This window comes from Musa acuminata, chromosome BXJ1-9 (assembly GCF_036884655.1).
Source record: "Musa acuminata AAA Group cultivar baxijiao chromosome BXJ1-9, Cavendish_Baxijiao_AAA, whole genome shotgun sequence".
In the NCBI taxonomy this organism is placed as follows: domain Eukaryota; kingdom Viridiplantae; phylum Streptophyta; class Magnoliopsida; order Zingiberales; family Musaceae; genus Musa; species Musa acuminata.
The window spans coordinates 7,044,826-7,066,219 of record NC_088335.1 but is presented as its reverse complement, the minus strand read 5'-3'; the positions used below and the strand labels follow the sequence as shown (position 1 = coordinate 7,066,219).

Genomic DNA, 21,394 nt, shown 5'->3' with positions numbered 1-21,394 from the left:
GAGTCTGAGCTGGAATAGTCATCAAGAGAAAATTAACAGATCAAATTGCCAACCATCAAACATAACAAAAATTTAATGCCTTCAAAAATAAATTAATATACCCATCCATGTCTCCTTCATTCCAATCAGCTACCTGTCCCTAATAAAATGGAAACATCAAATATAATCTCAATAATTTGTATATATTTTCTTTATGCAATGAGTCACAGAATTATTTTTAATTAAAATAAAAAAAAACTATAACTCTCAGGTGTTTGGTGCTGATGGTTCTAAAAATCTTCTTCTTATCCATAAACTTCTATATGCATTGACAATGTCTTTTTCATCCACAACATTGCTTATTTTCTCCCATGAAACTTGATGTTTCTTAAAATTATATCTTATAAAAACTACAACATACATTTCTTGTGCCTCTAAACTATACATTTCTTGACATCAACACTTTCCTTATGATAACCAATACATCCACATTAAGCTGGAAGAAGATGCCACTGTAGTACTGATTCATCTGGGTATAATTTTCTTCAAGAGTCACCTTCTCATTTGCGTCATCTATGATCTAAGCACACCAATGATTATTTTCTTCCCTTTCTTTTTTTCTTTGATAGCAACAACAATAAGAAATGTGCAAACTCCTTGTTTGTTCTTCATGTGACAATCACATAGTGTAGGAAAATTCTTCAGAAAAAACAATTTATACTGATTGGAAAACACTTTATGCATTTACCTCTAAAGTATTTTCTTGTATTTATCCTCTATATATATATATATATATATATATATATATATATATATATATATATAGAGAGAGAGAGAGAGAGAGAGAGAGAGAGAGAGAGAGAGAGAGAGAGAGAGCCTAAACATCAACATATATGCAATTATAACTAATATTATTTCTTAATATTTGAATGATAATTTGTGTTTATCATTTGTGACATGAATCATCTGATGCTTAGATTTATAAGAATAAATATGGTGGATACTTAAAAGACTGCTGTTGAATGTGAATAGATATGACTCGGAATTGTTTTATGTTAAGCAATTAAAAGCAGGATATGAAGTGGATGAACGTTGAGCTGCCGCGTACCAGAGAAGCGATGGATGGCGTGCTGTCTCATTCCTAGTCGCCGTCGCCCATCGTCATACCATTTGGTCCCCCATCGGTATACTATTCAGCGATTCTGGCTGGGAATGGCCCGCATTTAAGAGCCCGAGCACATCCGAAAGTCTGGGACAGAGGAGGCGGCGGGTAAGATGGCGCGGAAGCTGGTGTTCGCCGTCAACGGAGAGCGTTTCGAGCTTGCCGAGGTCGATCCCTCCACCACCGTGCTCGAGTTCTTGAGGACCCAGACGCGGTTCAGAGGCCCCAAGCTCGGGTGTGGCGAGGGTCAGCCTCTCTCTCTCTCTCCTCCAAAATCGCCTTTTTATATTTGTTGGTGGCGAAAGATCGTTAGTTTGGGACGGAATATTGTTTTTTGATGTTAAAGACGTCGGTTTTATATGTATTTGGAGTGTCTAAGTTTGCTAATTCTGTTCCTTTTTTTGGTTCTTTGATGGACCAATAAAGTTTTTTTTAAGATCTTTTTTGCGTCAGATAATTTGGTTTCAATCGTGTGATCTAGTTAAACTTCTTGGACTCATCGATGTGTCTTTTTCTTAATCTGTATCTGTTGTTTTGGTACTTAATTGCGTTCTTTGGTTCATTTAACGTAGACCATTAATTTGCTGTTTTTTCGGAATATTTGCCTTGTGTTTCTGCTGACTTATATTGTCATTGTTTTGGACACTCGTCGATTTAAATGTACTAATTCTGTCTTTGTTTGATTGCGATTGCATGTGCAAGACTTCTAAATGTTCTTCTTGATAAATAGTCCCAATTTCCATTAGCTGCAAGCATGTTGACAAAGTATATAACGTGAATTTGATAATCTCTCTCTCTATAACCTCATGGTGTAGGTGGCTGTGGAGCTTGTGTTGTTCTTCTCTCTACGTACCACCCGGTTAACGAGCAAGTGAAAGAATTTAGTATTAGCTCATGCCTGACGCTTCTTTGCAGCATAAATTTCTGTTCTGTTACCACCTCCGAGGGGCTGGGAAATAGTGAGGATGGCTTCCATCCAATTCACGAGAGGTTTGCAGGGTTTCATGCGTCCCAATGCGGATTTTGCACTCCTGGCATGTGTATGTCACTTTTTTCTGCTCTTACCAATGCTGATAAGACCAGTAGGCCTGAGCCTCCTGGTGGATTTTCGAAGATCACAAAGACCGAGGCTGAGAAGGCCATTGCCGGCAATCTTTGTCGATGCACTGGTTATCGGTCCATCGTAGATGTCTGCAAGAGCTTTGCAGCTAATGTCGATTTGGAGGACTTGGGTCTGAATACATTCTGGAAGAAAGGGAATAAAGATGCAACAGTTTGTAGATTACCTCGTCACGGCCATAAAAGAATCTGCACATTTCCTGAGTTCTTGAAATCTGAGATCAAGTCCTCAATGGATATCTTGGACAATTTCAAGAATATGGGCTTGCCAGAGTGTCAGTGGTATCGACCTACCAGTATCGAAGAGTTTTATGAGCTTTTAAATTCCGACGCATTCCTTGAAAGCCATGTAAAATTGGTTGTTGGTAATACAGGGTCTGGTGTTTACAAGGAAAACGACCTGTATGATAAGTATATTGATCTCAAAGGGATTCCAGAGCTCTCGGTGATCAGAAGGGATAGTGGAGGGGTTTCATTTGGGGCTGCTGTGACGATATCTATGGCTATTGAAGTGCTGAAACAAAAAAATGAAAGTGAGCTGCACTCTAATGAAAGATTGGTCTTCAGCAAGATTGCTGATCATATGGATAAGGTGGCTACACCATTCATTAGGAATATGGCAAGCTTAGGAGGAAATTTAATTATGGCACAAAGAAGTCAATTTGCCTCAGATATCGCTACAATACTTCTTGCTGCTGGATCAACTATCTGCCTTCAGACAGCTTCAGAAAGGCTAGTTCTTCCACTGGAGGAATTTTTACAAAGGCCTCCCTGTGATGACAGAACTGTACTTATAAACATACACATTCCTTTTTCAACTTCTGTAATGGAGTCATCTTCTGGAGCTAAAGGATGCATTGATTCTGAACCTACAAAGGAAGCCAATATACTATTTGAAACATACCGAGCAGCCCCACGACCTCTTGGAAATGCTATTGCTTATGTGAACTCTGCCTTTTTGGCTCATGTTACTTCATATAACATCTCTGGGGATCTTGTTATACATAATATACATTTGGCCTTTGGTGCTTACGGCAGTGAACATGCCGTGAGAGCAAGAAAAGTTGAGAACTTTTTGGTGGGTAAATCTGTCACTGCCTCTGTTTTACTTGGAGCCATTAAATTACTTAAGGAAACCATCATACCAAATGAACACACTCCTCATTCAAGATATAGATCAAGTTTAGCAATTGCTTTTCTATTCAAATTTTTTCAACCACTACTAAAAGACTTGAGTGTGCCTGAGAAGAACGTTCAAATGTCTGTTTCTAGTGCTGCTGCGACAATTGAAAACTCCAATGGCTGTATCAGTGGATTTGCTGATGATCTGCCTCGTAGGGCATCAAATGTTAAACAACTTGATCAAGCGAACAATCCTGATCTGATCTTATCTTCGGAGCAGATGGTTGAGTTTTGCAAGGATTATCATCCAGTTGGTGATCCTATCAAAAAAACTGGAGTTGAATTACAAGCCTCTGGTATAATTGCATTGCATTCTTCTCCCTTCAGCTAAGCTTCTATTGATTTATCGTTTAATTCCCTGCCCGTATGAAGATTTTTCTCCTTTTCCTGATATTGGATATTTATATTAGCTATTGGTAATATATTTTGGTGAAGCTGTGATAATGAGAACTTAGGATAAAGAAAGAACTTTGTATGAATAGAACTTATGGACAAGTAGTGGTGTTTTCTCTGCCTTTTTACTATCATTTGTGTGTGCACACTCATGCTTTACACAACCTGCATTTATTTGTAGGAGGAGACTTAAATATTTTTATAACATATCAGTGCCTTTTCTACCTTGTTTGCTGTTATCTTAGGTTTCACATTGTTTTAGGTTTCATTGTCATTTTTAGCAACTTCAGTTTATGCGGATTCTATCAGATTAACATGTTTAAAATATTTTCTCTGTATCTGTGGTAATGAAACAACTGAATAAGAGTAGTCTTATTGTCATTCATGAACTCCAAAATATGTATCTCAATTAATTGAATTGTCCTGGAATATCACTTTCACTTGTACTTGATCAGCTCAAGATTGTAAATATGAACTCAAAATATGAGGTTCTTTGGAGTTAGGTTACAAGGCAAGGTTTTACTTAGAATTATATGCCTTAAATGGGAGGTATGGAACCTTGGTTATCTTCAGTCAAATAACTAACAATTTTCTTTTTTTTTTGCAAGTACTTTTACATTCACAGTTATTTAGTAAAAGAAGGGTATGAAGGAGCAACTACTCGCTGCTTTAGATTCAGGGAGCTGGTAGGGCTGGCTGAGTTTCACCATGTGTCAGATATCCTAAGAGGCTAAGAGTGCTATTTAAATTACTGAATCCAAACAGTTCTTCTATAAGCGGAGGTCTTGCAAAAGAACACATCTAAGGATGTGCCAAAGTCATCTCTAGAGGGAGCCGCAAGTCAGGCTAGCAGGCATGGAACTAAAGAGGAAGCCTTGCAAAACGGAATACTTAAGGTGCATTGAAGTATCTATGGTGGGGACCCCTCCAATGCTCCAATCAGGCTAGTGGCTAAGAGAGCTAAGGAAACAGCTAAGTATACTAGGAATTAATGCCTTCACTTACATGAGGAGAGTTATCCCTTTTAGTTGGGAGTTATTGTTGATCATGGAAGCAAATCTCCAAACATCACACGTGGAGGGCCAAAGTGATGTCTCGCATGTGCAAACAATGGGACATCCGGTTGCATAGATCTTTTCCAATTATTTGGATAGGGTGAATTGTTGTGTTCTCATACCTTAGTCAAATGTACACGCAGCATGGAGGCTATGGTCCGCATGTCTGCCATGTGGGACCACTCGTTAACAGTTCCATTCCTGTTTCTTCTATTAAGTTATAACTTAAACAATTGTTTTTTCTCATTGTTGTATTAGCAAGCACAGATATATAAAACCTGTTTGTAATGGCTTTAGTAGATGATCATTTACCAAGAAGACACAAGATCTTGAGTTTCATCCTGAATGTGGCTTGGTGAGAAGCATGAATAGGAAAGAAATGTGTCTGTCTTTGATAATTGTATCTGCATAGTTCCGGGTTTCAAGATCTAAGAGTTCTTGCATCTCTTTCTGGAGTGGCATCTTTACTGAATATGTATCCTTGTATTGTGATATGATTTTTTCTGGTCTATGAAAATTTAATTCAAATTTAAATTTTTTTCAGGTTGAAGTTTGTCACTATAAAAAATTCCTTATGCAGTATGAGTTGTTAATTTCTTGTTCCTTGATTGTGCAATGAACAATATACAACTAACACTTTCACCTTTCTGGATGACTTTGTGCCTAGGCATCGCTCTATGTGCTTGATCTATTTCTAAAGACCAGAAATAAAAAAATCTTTTATCATCCTTCAGTCTCATTGATTCTAATGTTCTAGCCAGGTGAAGCAATATACGTGGATGATATTCCTTCTCCAAAGTACTGTCTTTATGGAGCATTTGTAAATAGCACAAGGCCTTTGGCACATATAAAGGGAATCAAATTCAAATCTACATCATCATCGCTGAAAGCCTTTACATTTATTGGTGCTGATGACATTCCAAAAGGAGGTCAAAATGTTGGATTATCTTGTCAATATGGAACTGAATCTTTATTTGCTCACTCTCTGACTGAGTGTGCTGGTCAGCCACTTGGCATTGTGGTATATCCATATTCTTCTCGGTAATTTGAGTTTTAATCACTTTGGTTTGCTTTTGTAGACCTTGGAAGCAAGGTTTAAAATCAGGGTCTAGCGCTAACAATGGACCATATCAGTCTGAAACTACATACTGACACATTATAAGTCATTACCATATAGACTAAAGAAAAAAAGAGAAGAGGGAGCAGGGGGGGTTGAGGAATAGGCCTAGCTGTAGGAGGTAGTGACCCTTATGGGGAGGAGGAGGAGGTAGCGATGCTGATGCAGCAAGGTGGAGGAGCCAGCACAAGGAGGAGAATGATGAAGAGGTAAAGGAGGCGGGAGAGAGAAGGTGAAAGAAAGAAAGAAAATATAAAAGAAATGAAAGAAATAAGGAATAAGGTGGGAGGAGGAGGAGGTATCAAGGGAGAATTATTTAAGATAGTATGAATATGTGCTAAGAAGGCTTATAGACGATGTAGTTAGAAGCGTTGAATTATTGTTAGTAGTATGAGGAAAAATAGAGGAAGATCTAAGAAAACTTTACTAGAAACTAGAAATAAGCATATGAATGCTTTTAATCTAATTAAGGATATTATTTTTGATAGAGTTCAATAACGACAGAAGATCTATGAGGTTGACCCCAACTATTTTGGCTTGTTGTTGTCATTATTATCATTGTTGTTGTCATATCCCATAAATCCATTTCAATAATTAAAACCAGGTAGTATATCCTGCTAATCATACCAGTTGGTCAGCCCAGTATGAACCAAGGTCAGACAAAAACTAGCAGTACATGTCCATCCACCAGTTCATGGTCGAACTGGCAAATACCAGCCTGTACTGATTAGTGTGACCAGTCTTTTAATCCTTGCTTGGAAAAACTGTTTGCAGCTGAATAGTGCTGTTGATATTGATGTAAGCATAGATAAGTGCATATATGTGGTTTCCTATGAACTACAGCTTATTATATTTCTGCTTTAGATTGCAGAAACACAGAGACAAGCTAACATGGCTGCTAAACAAGCAGATGTACAATATTGCACTGAGAACTTAGAACCTCCAATTTTGTCAGTTGAAGATGCTGTTAGAAGATCCAGCTTTTTCAAAGTTCCTCCATTTTTGTGCCCTCAAAAGGTTGGAGATCTCTCCAAAGGAATGGCAGAAGCTGATCACAAGATTCTCTCAGCTGAGGTACACTTCTTTTTGTTTTTCCTTTCTGCTGATTTTAATGACTTGATGTTAATAATGAGGCCAGTCCTAGGATACAACCAAGATAGAGATTTCACTAACTGGGAGTTTTTCTTTTTGTTACATACCTACAGTGAGTCTCTTTTTAGGCTTTTGCCTTGATGCCAACTACGCATCCATCAGTCCTCATGATGGAATTCATGACAATTTTATGCATCTATAAGGTGCTTCCTTGGTAAATACATAATGAATGTGAGAAGGAAGCAGATGCAGTGATTTGTAGGATCAGATAAAGTGGTCATTCACCAAAGTGTTCTTGCCAAAAATTAACCTGGAGTCATATCTCTAGCAAATCCTTATACTGTTCAAAGAATAATCAACTTTTAAAATATGTGGCTTTGATACTCTTCCATTGTTTAAATATTCCAATCTTATTGCATGTTATTTAGCCATGTAGTTGCATGGGAGAATCTAAATACTTGATAGCGAGGATATATTATGTGACTATGAAAGCATGGATTTGCTCAGCTTAATAATCTTGCATGTCCTTACATTCAAATAACGATACTTCTTAAGATATCCCCAGCACAAAAGTATTTTAAAATAAAAAAATCATCATTTCCTGGCATAGGGGTATGCCAATACCTTTCTAGCATGACACCAAACCATGTTGTACTTGTCACACTCTTGTCACTGACAGATACAATCCAGAAATTGGCTGTCATATATTGGCGCCTCTTGCATGATATGCACATGTGGACCAATGCTATCCATGTTTAAAAGAAAAAGAAAATAGAAAAGGTAAGATTCATCTGTTTAGTTAAGCACAAATTTGGTTATAGGTTTGAAAGGGACCACAAAGAAACAAGTGGAGAAAAGAATTGTAGATATTTCTGAAATGTATAGTACTAAATTTAATGTGGCTTGCCTAGTCTTTGTCTTTTCTATGGTATGCTTGAAAATTTCTTTTAATCTATCATTAGAATAACAATTAAATATAATATAATAACACTTAACTTATGTCACAGTTTAATTGGAAATGCAAATAATTTCCCAAAAGTAGTAGTTTCAGATATTGAAATTTGGTCTTAAAAAATGTTCACCAATTTATATTTCTTTTAGTTTTTTATGTATACAGTGTATAAACCTCCTGTCTACAAGGGAACTCACACTTATGTGATGACTGTATGCAGGTGAAGCTTGGTTCTCAGTATTATTTTTACATGGAAACACAAACAGCTCTTGCCATACCAGACGAAGACAATTGTATTTTGGTCTACACTTCAACTCAGTGTCCCGAGATTGCACAAGGTACTATTGCAAAATGCCTAGGCATACCTGCTCACAATGTCCGGGTTATTACAAGAAGAGTTGGTGGAGGTTTTGGTGGGAAAGGACCAAGATCAGTGCCTGTGAGTATCAAAACATTTTTATGAGCAATAAAATTTTTTTATTGATCCTTATTGTGAGTTAGGCAGTGGTCCAATGGGCATCTAACATGAAATGCTTTTATATAGTTAATGAGCCAGAATCTTTGTTAATACTCCCTTCTGCGCGGAAGTTTTTTCCAACTTTTTATGCAATAGGAGATCAACAATCTTTGTTTTATTCTCTCAGGCTTGCAATGAATTTCATCCTTTTTGGGGAAAAATCCATTTTTTAAATTTTCTTATTTCAGACTGTGCTTATGTGAGATGTCCCACTTCCTCCCCCAAATTCACTTATAAAATGTTGCAGCATGATGCACTATATGGTACATATGGCTTCTCCATTTTCCACTTGCTTATAGCCTTATGCTATGATCTTCATTCTTCTTTTCAGAAAATGTTTATTGACCTTATTTGATGAAGAGACAGAAAATGGTATTCTAGCATGAAATAGTGACATTGATTTCTAGAGGGTAGGGTCATACACCTTGGTTCTCGGTGAGACAGCAAGCTACAATAATATGACTGGTTTTGTTTGTTTTAACAGGATGTTTCTACTTCTCTCTTTTTTGTTTCTGTTATTCATTGCATTTGGTTTGTTTATTTAAGAACTGGCAGCTGACAACATTTACATATTGTTATTTGCTAATAGTTATATCCTGTGGTAGTACACTAATATCCAGTAAAATGTCTACCATTAATGTCTCCAAACTAAACATGGTTCAATGATCATAATTTTACCTCTTCAAGCAGTGCTTGAATTTGATCTTATACCCCAACAATCTTGCTCTATAACTAGGAGTTACGAGCTCTATGTGAAGTTTCTAAGAACATTCTATCTTCTGTTTAGGTTGCGACTGCTTGTGCTCTTGCAGCATTTAAATTGCGCCGTCCTGTTAGGATGTATCTGGATCGCAAGACAGATATGATAATGACAGGAGGGCGACATCCGATGCACATAAACTACTCTGTGGGTTTCAAGTCTGACGGGAAAATTACAGCCTTGCATGTAGATATCTTAGTCAATGCAGGAATAACAGATGATATTAGTATAATTATACCATGTAACATGGTATCAGCACTAAAGAAGTACAACTGGGGTGCTCTTTCTTTTGATATTAGGCTCTGCAAGACTAATTTTCCAACAAAATCAGCTATGCGGGGTCCAGGAGAAGTACAGGGAACTTTTATTGCTGAATCTGTTATTGAACATGTAGCATCATTCCTGTCCATTGATGTGAATTCTGTTCGAAAGAAAAATCTCCACACCTATGATAGTCTTATGTTGTATTATGAAGGTAGCGCTGGAGATGCTCCTGAATATACTTTACCTACTATGATTGATGAGTTGGCTTCATCTGCTAGCTACTTTGATCGTCTTGAAATAATACGGCATTTCAATAGTTGCAATAAATGGAGAAAACGTGGAATTTCTTTGGTACCTGTTGTGTACCAAGTAGTGCTACGACCAACACCTGGGAAAGTATCTATTCTAACTGATGGTTCAATCGTTGTCGAAGTTGGAGGAATTGAGATTGGCCAAGGGCTGTGGACAAAGGTGAAGCAAATGACAGCATTTGCCCTTGGACAATTATGGGTTGATGGAAGTCAAAACCTTTTGGATAGGGTGCGGATCATTCAGGCAGATACTTTGAGTTTGGTTCAAGGAGGCTTGACCGCTGGGAGCACCACATCTGAAGCAAGTTGTGAGGCAGTTCGTCTATCCTGCAATGTTCTAGTTGATAGACTAAAGTCTCTAAAGCAAAGTTTAGAGGACAAAACAGGTTCTATCTCATGGGATACACTAATTTTTCAGGTGAGTGGTTCCTACTTTTAGTGAATTAAGAAACATCCTATTTAATTTTTTGTTTATTAGTTGTTGTTTTTAATTCTAATTATATTGCTCTACTTAATATATGGTCATCTGGCACTGAACCAACTCCAATGGATTTCTTTTGAATATCTGCGACCAAGTTCTGTAGCATCATTATCCTGATAAAGGAATTTTACATAATTTAATACATGTGTTTCATTTATTAGTATTGTGAGTGTTCTACCAAAGTTCAATTGTTAATAAATGTGATTCACTTGTTAAAACTGGACTTGTAAAATTCCTCTCTCTCTCTCTCTCTCTCTCTCTCTCTCATATTGGTACTAGTTTCAATTCATCATGTTAATAGTAAAATATGCTGAATTAACGTGTTAGTGAAAATCATCAAGATAACTACTTTTATCCTCAAGAATTATCAAGGTAACTACATCTTCCTACATTTTGATTTGCCTCCCTTTTCTCTGTAGGCAAATATGCAGTCTGTGAACTTGTCAGAGAGTACATACTGGGTTCCTGAAGATGCTTCTATTAGCTATCTCAATTTTGGAGCTGCTATAAGTGAGGTAACTTTGTATACACTGCTAAAATCCACATTGTTGACTTTTGATACCACCATATTGTTCTGTTGACACTTATGTTTGTTCACTTTATGCTCAGATTCACACTATGTTGCATTTCAGGTGGAGGTAGATGTTCTTACTGGAGCTACTATAATTTTGAGGACTGACCTTATATATGATTGTGGACAAAGCTTGAATCCTGCTGTGGATTTGGGACAGGTTGGATCTCTTAGTGTTCCTCGTTATTTTGTTTGCGAGTCATCTATCATGATTTTGAACTGGTTAACAAAATTTCGGTTAGAGTACTAATAGTGTATGTAAAATCTCCTTAGTCTATAAGGAATTTTTCAGATCTTATGAGTGCAATTTTTTTTAAATATATTGTGTATGTGCAATATTGTTGTTCTTTACAGTTTACATCTAAAAGACAAATTATATAAAAGACGAGTGGAACTACCTATCCATGCTTGAAATTGTTGGGTACGTATCTTCCAGTTTAGTAGATTGATGCATAATTTTTATTTTTGGTTAGCACTACTGGTTGTCATTGTACAATAATTATTTGACTCAGCTGCAAGTGGAAACTGGAAACTAGGTTTACAGACAAAATGAGCTGACATGCATTCCGCCATTTACATATTTCTGCACTTCGCATGGCATGCTTATTTATTTTCATATGATATAATGGAAAAGTCATTGATTGTTTCATAATTTCATTCATGCAGGCAGTTGCTGGAACTCCTATTAATTACTGCAATCATATTCCTTTCAACCTTCTATTGGCCTGCAACAATCATGATATCAAATAATTATCTCTCTCCTTTTCTGCAGATTGAAGGAGCATTTGTTCAAGGCATTGGTTTCTTCATGTGTGAAGAATACCTTGAGAACTCTGATGGCTTGGTGATTTCAGATGGTACTTGGACATACAAAATCCCAACTGTTGACACCATCCCGAGGCAGTTCAATGTCAAATTATTGAACAGTGGACATCATGAAAAACGGGTTCTCTCGTCGAAAGGTTCTCTTTCACTTCAACTCATCTATACTGACTGCTTTCTTTGAATTTCCCACATACCCTTTGTTATTTCTACAAACATGCTGTGCGCCCATCGGTGTGCATGCCGGAGTTGTCATTTATGAACATAAGATACAGGGCAGTTTAAAAGATCTAAGAGCTGTTCTTTGTCGCAATTGTCCGCCATAACAGCTTCTGGAAAGACCTCAGCCTCAAGAACCTTTGATGTTGCTACTGATAACATCCTCACCTAAGCATTCTATTATTCCTCTCCAACTACAAGCTGTACACAGCTTCCAAAATACCATCTAAGATTCACACAGATTCTTCTTGTCATAAAGAAGTCAAAAAATGTGCAAAATACTCACAGCTTCTTTTAATTAGATCTTGCATTGACAACACTGCATGTTAACAGCTTTCCTCTAGCATCAAAGCATGCTTGGTGTGCTCTTACTAAACCATTAAACTTCATGTCATTTATATTGAAAATTTTTTCTGTGCACATAGAAACCATTTTCTCATCATTTGATTTCGGGTTCGTGACTGATGCTCAATTCTCTGATTCTTTCATGCAGCTTCTGGGGAACCACCTTTAGTTCTGGCAAGTTCAATTCATTCCGCAGCAAGGGAGGCCATAATAGCCGCTCGGATGGAATTCTCTTCTGCTACTAGCTCTGATAGCTCATCATCATTTCGATTGGAAGTGCCGGCAACCATGCCTGTGGTCAAGGAGCTCTGTGGCCTTGACAATGTGGAGAAGTACTTGGAAAACTTAGTGTCTTCCCATCAAGTGAAAGCCTAACAAGTTCTCGTGTCATCACTAAAATCTATCATCTTGATGCATTAAACTGCAGGTAAATGCCTAAATCCATATTACCAAAGATGTTTTAGCAGCTAATGAGTGTGATCTTTTGTTCAATCATTGAGACTGCAAAATGGTTTGTCCAGAAGTCAAATTTTATTATGTATAATTTCAAGGTGTAATCAAATGTATCCGAAGACAATGTTATTTTGTCTGATAGATGTGCTTTGCTGTGATCTTGAATACAAAACTGGTAACTTTTTATTTGGTTGGTTGTTCAAGAATGAACTCAAGATCCACAGCTACCATGCTCAATGCAACTGCTCAGGGATGGCAATTACTTTGGTATTACACATATGTATATGTTTCATAACTATAATCCATGTTATACTGTTAATACCCTTGAAAATTCATTCCTTATGATTTCTTCTAATGAAGGTTTATGCCAATTTTATTCACCCTATATTTCACATAATTAACACGAGAGAGATCTCAAACACACTTCACCCTTTTTGCAGCATTGTTAGGTAAGCAAAAGGGGTTCATAGAACACTTGAGCTTTCTGTTTTTGAAGCAAAAATAACTTTCATTAAAATTAGAAAAACATAGCCAGAGGACTGGATGAACAACTCGAATCATCCGTGAGGTTCTACCAATAGATGCAAGCTGGTGGGCTTTGCAGTTAAAGAGTTCTTGGAATAAAGCTAGCAGAGAAGGATGCAAGTTTGCTCAATAAGAGCTTTGCATCAGAAACGAGAGCCTGGAGTTGCCAAGGAACTTGCTTGGAGACATTGGTGTCGTTGATGATGGTCTGGAGTGTTCTTCCAACGCATGGTGGCAGCGTACTTTGAGGCAGGGTTTTCAATTTTGATGTGTATCGTTCGATACAAGCGAGATGTACCAATTTGAAAGGATATCGGTACGCGGACTATTCTGTAGTATCAGTGTTTTGATCGATACTGAAGTGCATCGAACGGTATTGTCTTGGATTTTGACCGTTATCGAGATATAGCGATCAATTAGGTAAAAATATTTTTAAGATTTTAGGGTGTACCATCGATACATCCTAACGTATCGACGCTATACATCGGTACGTTAATACGGATCAATATTCAAAACCCTACTTTGGGAGCCTCGTAGATTGCCAGTGCCTCCGTCATTGCAGCATTGTGAGCCTTACGAGACATGATCAACAGTAAAAGTAGTAGTATTTCGTTCTCGAAGGTTGACGACCAGAATGAAATAAGGGATTATGAGAATAAAAAATAAAAAAATAAAATCGGTAATACATAAGTTATAAAATCGGTATACTAATATTTTATTATTTTTTAAAAAGGGATTGTTAATAATAAAAGGTTCTCAGTAGTATAAAAGAAAGGGGGGACTAAACTTGTAAGTGAAATATAAAGGCAAGACAAAGAACAAGCTTTTCTTGGCTATATAGGAATCCAATTCCAAGGTTTATTTCCGACAAGGAAGAAGGATCCCTGACGGGCTAGTGTGGCTTCTTGACGCTTCCTATGCTCCTCCTCTTCCCCCATTTCAAGCCAGCGATCTCGAGTTCGGAATGGTTCGGTTGATCTGCTCTATCGTGTAATGGAATCTTTAGGGTTAAAGCGATGATGATGCTTGTCTTGTTTCACGAAATTTTCCGCAGTGATGGGGATTAATTGTGATCTTCTGAAGGTATTGTTTGCTGCTTTTTCTTGTTTTGTTTTCTTGGGGGTGGTAACGCTTAGTCGCTGCTGACGATCTTGGAAATGAAAGAGAGAGAGAGAGAGAGAGAGAGAGAGAGAGGAAAAGAAAAAGAGAGATTTTTTGCTAGGAAACAAGGAGACGAATCTGGTAAAGTAGAAAGATGAGAGAAAGAAGAGAGGAATGTAGTGCAGGATAAGGTAGCGTTGCTTCATGATCTTTTGCTTGTAGTAAGATGGACGAGCTGCACAGTTTCTTCTCTTTCTTGAGCTTTCTTTATTGCGTTCTTGAATAAACTATAAGTAGGATAGACGAGCTCCACAATTTCTTTTCTTTCTGAGCTTTCTTTATTGCGTTCTCGAATAAACTATAAGTAGGATGGACGAGCTGCACAATTTCTTTTCTTTCTTGAGCTTTCTTTATATTGCGTTCTTGAATAAACTATAAGTAAGATGGACGAGCTGCTCAATATCTTCTCTTTTTCTAGCTTTCTTTATTGCGTTCTTGAACAAACTATAAGTAGGCCGAATGAGCTGCAACATTTCTTTTCTTTCTTTATTGCGTTCGTTCTTCGATAAACTATAAGTAAGATGGATGAGCTGCACAATTTCTTCTCTTTTCGAGCTTTCTTTATTGTGTTCTTGAATAAACTTTAAGTAGGATGAATGCACTGCAAAATTTCTTTTCTTTCTTGAGCCTTCTTTATTGCGTTCTTGAATAAACTATAAGTAGGATGGAGGAGCCACACAATTTATTCTCTTTCTTGAGCTTTCTTTATTGTGTTCTTGAATAAACTATAAGTAGGATGGACGAGCTGCTCAATTTCTTCTCTTTCGTTTTTGCGTTCATGAATAAACTGTCCTTTTTTGTTTTCTTTGTAGGTGTTGTTTCTCTCAGGGAAAAAGAAAACATCAGTATTTGATACTTTTACACTTGTTCTTATTTTTCTTTGTTTCTGTAGCATTTAGTGTCTTACTGATGTCGATTACTTCATTATTTTTTCTGGAATGTTGGCTGGTTTTACTTTCATTTCTAATATTGTGACGATAGCTGTCCAACAATTACGTGCTTTCTCCCTTCATAATGGTCCACACTTCTTTCTGTCTTTGCTTGTTTTTTCTATCATTCTTTAATTAAATGTTAGAATGATGACCAGGTTGATTAGTTACTTATTTTACTTGCTAATGATTCAGGCAACTTCTGGCCTTCTATTTATGTGTCACAATTTGCCAGTTTGAATTTTTTTTTCCCACTGTGAAGCTTGGACTGTAAAATTTTTTCCAAAGAAATATTTGAGACAATCTGCGGTTGGAAGAAGGATGGCTAGAAGTCGAAAATTTTGCCTGTATCTTCTGTTATTGATGTGTTGGGCATATATTGGAGAAGCAGATTATATGAAGTACAAGGATCCTAAACAGCCAATCAATGTTCGAATCAAGGACTTGATGGATCGGATGACCCTTGCTGAAAAGATTGGTCAGATGACCCAGATTGAGCGCGAGGTTGCATCAGCTCAAGTCATGAAAAACTACTTCATAGGTAAAAATATCTGCATTTCCATTATGATAACCTTTCTCGTGTCTTAGATATCATATGATTGAAAAGAATGAACTGTACTGAATTAGTTATGCGCACCAGGTAGCGTGTTGAGTGGTGGAGGGAGTGTGCCTCGTCCTGAAGCCAGTGTTGCAGACTGGGTGAATATGGTAAATGAATTTCAAAAGGGCTCTCTCTCAACCAGGCTGGGGATTCCAATGATTTATGGGATTGATGCTGTTCATGGACATAATAATGTTTATAAAGCAACAATATTCCCTCATAATATTGGTCTTGGAGCTACCAGGCATGTATAAACTCATTTTGCTGCTTCAATCGAGTGTTTATTTCATTCTCGCCTATGTGGAACTCCATATTCTTTTGCTTAACCTTATCCTAGATGTAACTTAATTGTTTTCCAATGGTATCACTTTTTAAATGATTATTGAAAATCAAACAACTAAAAATAAAAAAATTTGTTCTCCAACTGATACAGAGGAAGAGCTAGCTGTATGCGTATCTGAAAATTTTATTACAGTATTGAATCCATCTTGTGTAAATCTCATACTATCCATTTAGTTTAACATATATTCTTCAATCATAACCATCGTTGGCAACCTGAATGCAAGAATGCTGTTGCTGCTGCTCTATATTTGTCATTACAATGTTAGCATAATATAGTCAGTGAAAAATAAAAGGCATGTTTCTTAGATGCCTCATCCACTTGTTTTGTTGTTTTTAATATTAAACTGGTCTATTTACCAGGGATCCTGAACTTGTGAAGAGGATTGGCGCAGCAACTGCCCTTGAAGTAAGGGCAACAGGCATCCCATATGTCTTTGCTCCATGCATTGCGGTATGTTAATGCATTACATATGCCATTATCTTGCATTTTGCTATCTGTACCCTGATTTAAAAAACAAAAGCACGTTTGAATTTGCTTCTGTTGGGTTTTGTGCAGGTTTGCAGAGATCCAAGATGGGGACGGTGTTACGAAAGTTATAGTGAAGACCACAACATTGTCCAGCAAATGACAGAAATAATCCCTGGATTACAGGGAGACGTGCCTGCTAAATACAGAAAAGGTGTTCCATATGTTTCTGGAAAGTAAGTGACCTCTTACATTTATACATTATAGTCGGACTTTTTATCAGACTTATAATATGCATGTAGGTTCCAACAGCAACCTCTTGGTATCCCTGTTTTCTTTCAATCATACGTCGTATGTCTGAAAGCTTGAAACTTACTTTGTTATATAACTTCCAGGCACAGCCAGCAAGATTTTGGTTGTTCATGTATGATATTCATTTTACACATGTTGACTGCATGTTTAAAAAACTGTCTTTTTTAAATAAAATGTAAGAAATAATGCTTGATTAAACTTTCCAATTTGATATTTTTCTGAATTTCTCTAGACAGTTCTATGATATATTAGCTCATAATACAAATGTTTGCAATTTCATAACTGTGAACATACCTTGATAATATATACGATATAAGTATTGTTATGTACTGAAGTCAATTAGACCTTAAAATAGGAGTCCACTTATTTATATGCTAAAGAACTAATCATACAGCCAAGGGACAAGAAAGGACCAAAGATTTCCATATCAATCAGCATGGTCGGACACAATGTGTTCAAGGTGACAACATATGACTAGGCTTGATTTTAGCATGTGGCAGCTGACGTAGGAGCATGCTGACTGACAAGGTATGGAATTGTAGAAGAGTATCAATTTGCTGCCCTTTCATGATACACGATCAACAGAGAGGACCACATCAGCCACTAGTAAATTCCAGATTGAGTCTCGTAAATCACCTAAGTTCATCCTATTGATTTTTCTTTGTTAATACACGGAGATTACTTTTAGTAAAATGTGTTTGAATTCTAGAAGCATATAAAATGTGTTCTTTATCCAATAAAACTAAAATGTTTATCTAGACTGGGCTATTGCCTTCTTAAAGCATATGCATTTTTTTCCATTTTTACTACAAAGAAAATGGGTAGGTTGTTTATCTGTTTCTTAGAAAGGCTTATACTATTTAATTTTCTCCATTACTATTGACTTGGGCTGACACTGATTCATATAAAAGAAAAAAAATGGCCCAGTGCTCCAGCCTCAACACATTCATCTCCATCTAGAAATATTATGCTAATTTGCTAGAAGCACACAGCAGAAAGAAAATAACATAACAGGGTCAAAAGAGTTATGCCCTCAATGCTTTTTCCATACATTCTTTTCCATGCTCCGTCACTTTAATGTCGAATTCTTGCAACGATTCAAACAGTTTTGATTTTTTGAGGTCTGTCTTGATACTTTCTGATTGATCAGGGAGAAAGTTGCAGCCTGTGCAAAGCATTATGTTGGTGATGGTGGGACGCATAATGGTATTAATGAGAATAACACCATTGTCAACCGTGCTGACCTACTTAGCATCCATATGCCTGCTTACCTCAACTCAATTATAAAAGGTGTATCGACAATTATGGTGTCGTACTCAAGCTGGAATGGAGTTAAAATGCATGCAAATCGTGATCTAGTCACTGGCTACCTTAAAAACACTCTTCGCTTCAGGGTATCTCCAGTGTAGATTTATTTTTTGAAAGAACAAGCACATGATTTTGAATGTTGTCTTTAACAAATGTGTCAACGTTTCTTTTTCTAACATGATAAAGTTTTCATTTTGAAAAAAAAAAATCTTTCAGGGCTTTGTAATCTCAGATTGGCAGGGAATTGATAGGATCACCAGCTCGCCAGGTGCAAATTACACTTACTCAGTCCAAGCTGGAATTAGTGCTGGTATTGATATGGTCAGTATGTTCCCATGCTATTGTGCAATCATTAATTTGTGTAAGTCAATAAACCCTAATAGTGAAATTTGTTCTTGCTAAAAGATTCCAAAGCTATCTTCTGTTGACATCTTAACATGTTCCTCTTATTTTCATACTCATCATCCCTATTTTGGGCAGGTGATGGTTCCATACAACTATTCTGAGTTTATTAATGATCTGACATCCCTGGTTAAGAAGAATGTCATCCCCTTGAGCAGAATTGATGATGCTGTAGGAAGAATCCTTAGGGTTAAATTCACTATTGGTCTCTTTGAGAACCCTCTGGCTGATCTTAGCTTGGTTGATCAGCTAGGAAAGAAGGTTATAATTTTTCCCTGCTGTTCCAAGAATTGTCTTGGTTTTCAGAAGTACCTCTTATATGGTTTGGCATTTAATCAGGAGCATAGAGACTTGGCAAGGGAAGCTGTTAGAAAATCACTTGTGCTACTGAAAAATGGCAAATCTACAAATGATTCATTCTTGCCTCTCCCTAAAAAGGCTGCAAAGATCCTTATCGCCGGAAGTCATGCTAGCAATTTGGGTTATCAATGTGGTGGATGGACAATCGAATGGCAAGGCGATAGTGGAAACATCACAGTTGGTGAGTATTCTTCATAAGTTAACCTTTGTCATTCTGCATACCAACATAGCTAGTTGTATTCATATAATATACACTTGATCAGCTAGTTGTAGTCATTGTCCTACTAGGTGTGGAATTTCAATGAAAGAGGAACCTTTGGATTAACATGTGAATTATAAATCTTGAACAATTAGTACCAATAGAAATTAAGATGACATGGTCTGCTCTACCATTAAGCATGAGAACTCTTCAAACTCATCTGCGTATGAGTTTGAAGTTCAGTTTAAACCCTTCTCTTACAAACAATATCCATAAGTATCAACAGCATATTCATCGTAACATTTTAGAAGTTATTTTTAATTATATTAAACTACCTCTTTTTTGACAGTTTAGCTAACTAATACTAGTATTATTCTATCATCTTAGTCTTGCATGGTGTCATGAAAACTCGTGGGTCACATCTCAACTTTTTTTGAGCAACCAATTTGTGAATAAAGACCATAAAGCTTATATGATTTTATACCCGATAAGTTTAATATTTGTTGCATTATAGTTTATATACATGAAATAGGATTCATGATGATGACTGTCACTTGAAATATCGTTTGAAAATTTGATGCTTGTCTCGCAACGATGAACATATATATGGGTTAATATGATCACAGTGGGTCAGCTGGCGTATGATTGCATTTGTTTCAGTCTATTTGTTATGGAGATTTCACGGGTATTCTCCTGATAATATTCCACCAGAGACCTCATTAGGAGAATGCTTGATTAGGATAATGCATGTAATTACTAATTAGAACAAATGCTTGATGTATTTCTGAAAGAATTATGGCACTATAGTTATAGCTTTTGAAATTAACATTGTCTTCCATGCAGGAACAACCATACTTGATGCTGTTAGATCTGCTATTGACCCTTCAACGGAAGTTGTCTACTCCGAGAACCCTGATAGCAATATTGTCAAAGGCAATGACTTCTCCTATGCCATTGTTGTGGTGGGAGAACCACCTTATACTGAAACTGCTGGCGACAACCTCAACCTCGAGCTTCCAGACCCTGGCCCAAGCATTATTCAGACTGTGTGCGGTACCATCAAATGTGTTGTTGTTATCATCTCTGGCAGGCCTGTCATGATTGAGCCCTATGTTCCCTTGGTGGATGCTCTTGTTGCAGCTTGGCTTCCTGGGTCTGAAGGCCAAGGTCTCACTGATGTTCTCTTTGGGGACTATGGATTCACAGGAAAGCTTTCACGAACATGGTTCAAGTCTGTGGATCAACTCCCCATGAATGTTGGGGATAAGCACTATGATCCACTATTTCCATTTGGCTTTGGCTTAACAACTAAGCCTACATCAGGGAGGTAGAACTCTATCCCTTGAATAGTTCCTTTTCATAGGTTATTACACATCTCTAACGAAATATTACGAGTGGGATAATGGTTCCTACAAGAATTGCATAGTTGATTTCAGTTTCAAGTTAGGGAAAGTTTTATAGTTTAACTACTTATTTTTCCCTTTTCATTTTTATGGTTTATAGGCTTTCATCTGCTGCCAGTATCGTGAGAAAACAAACTTCCTGGGTGGTGTCTCTATACCTCAGTTTTTCAGTGGCATGGATAATTTTCTAATTAATTGTGATTCCAACTTGGATCTCAGACATTATCAGCATGTGCAGATTGCAATTCATGAGATCGATGAGGTGGCTTAATTTTGTTTTGTCTAGTGTTCTTTTGCAAGCCTGAACTCAATCGAGTTTCGTACATGCTACGATCATTCTTATTTGATTACAGAATCATGAGATTATTAAGATGGGAACAGAGTATTTTGTTTTCAGGATATACTTACATTTCTTTGGGAAATGCTATTTTGAATTCACCTGCTAAATGAGAATGAGACATTGTAGAACATGTCCAGTGATTTTTCCCTTGTTATGTTTTTTTTTTATTCTTATGTTTTGACATGTAAATCAGTAGTATGACAGCTGCTGTTGTATTCCACATTGTCAATGCTCATCATTATGTGGTGGTTT

At 37.0% G+C, this 21,394-nt stretch overlaps 2 protein-coding genes across 6 annotated transcripts; both read left to right on the top strand.

The window, feature by feature from the left end:
* The first annotated feature begins 1,164 nt into the window (after positions 1 to 1,164).
* On the top strand, positions 1,165 to 12,982 carry LOC135592849 (indole-3-acetaldehyde oxidase-like). Of its 3 annotated transcripts, XM_065082545.1 has the most exons (10): positions 1,171 to 1,387; positions 1,957 to 3,738; positions 5,652 to 5,911; positions 6,872 to 7,081; positions 8,272 to 8,490; positions 9,356 to 10,321; positions 10,804 to 10,899; positions 11,017 to 11,115; positions 11,728 to 11,917; positions 12,490 to 12,982. In XM_065082545.1, exons 1-10 carry the CDS (start codon positions 1,255 to 1,257, stop codon positions 12,714 to 12,716), a joined length of 4,182 nt encoding a protein of 1,393 aa, XP_064938617.1. In that variant the 5' UTR covers positions 1,171 to 1,254; the 3' UTR covers positions 12,717 to 12,982. The 3 variants fall into 3 exon arrangements, with proteins under 3 accessions (XP_064938619.1, XP_064938618.1, XP_064938617.1); XM_065082547.1 differs by lacking the exon at positions 12,490 to 12,982 and having other exon boundaries at positions 1,165 to 1,387; positions 11,622 to 11,794; XM_065082546.1 differs by lacking the exon at positions 5,652 to 5,911 and having other exon boundaries at positions 1,169 to 1,387; positions 6,879 to 7,081.
* Positions 12,983 to 14,112: 1,130 nt separating this feature from the next.
* Positions 14,113 to 21,272, top strand: LOC103997551 (uncharacterized). 3 transcript variants are annotated; one of them, XM_018831073.2, is made up of 11 exons: positions 14,114 to 14,402; positions 15,605 to 15,950; positions 16,050 to 16,254; positions 16,713 to 16,803; positions 16,909 to 17,054; positions 18,281 to 18,524; positions 18,655 to 18,759; positions 18,919 to 19,101; positions 19,180 to 19,381; positions 20,243 to 20,726; positions 20,903 to 21,272. In XM_018831073.2, the coding sequence occupies exons 2-11, from the start codon at positions 15,731 to 15,733 to the stop codon at positions 20,991 to 20,993; spliced, it is 1,971 nt and encodes a 656-aa protein (XP_018686618.2). In that variant the 5' UTR covers positions 14,114 to 14,402; positions 15,605 to 15,730; the 3' UTR covers positions 20,994 to 21,272. The 3 variants fall into 3 exon arrangements, with proteins under 3 accessions (XP_018686617.2, XP_018686615.2, XP_018686618.2); XM_018831072.2 differs by having other exon boundaries at positions 14,113 to 14,402; positions 15,672 to 15,950; positions 18,919 to 19,381; XM_018831070.2 differs by having other exon boundaries at positions 14,113 to 14,402; positions 18,919 to 19,381.
* The last annotated feature ends 122 nt before the right edge of the window (positions 21,273 to 21,394 follow it).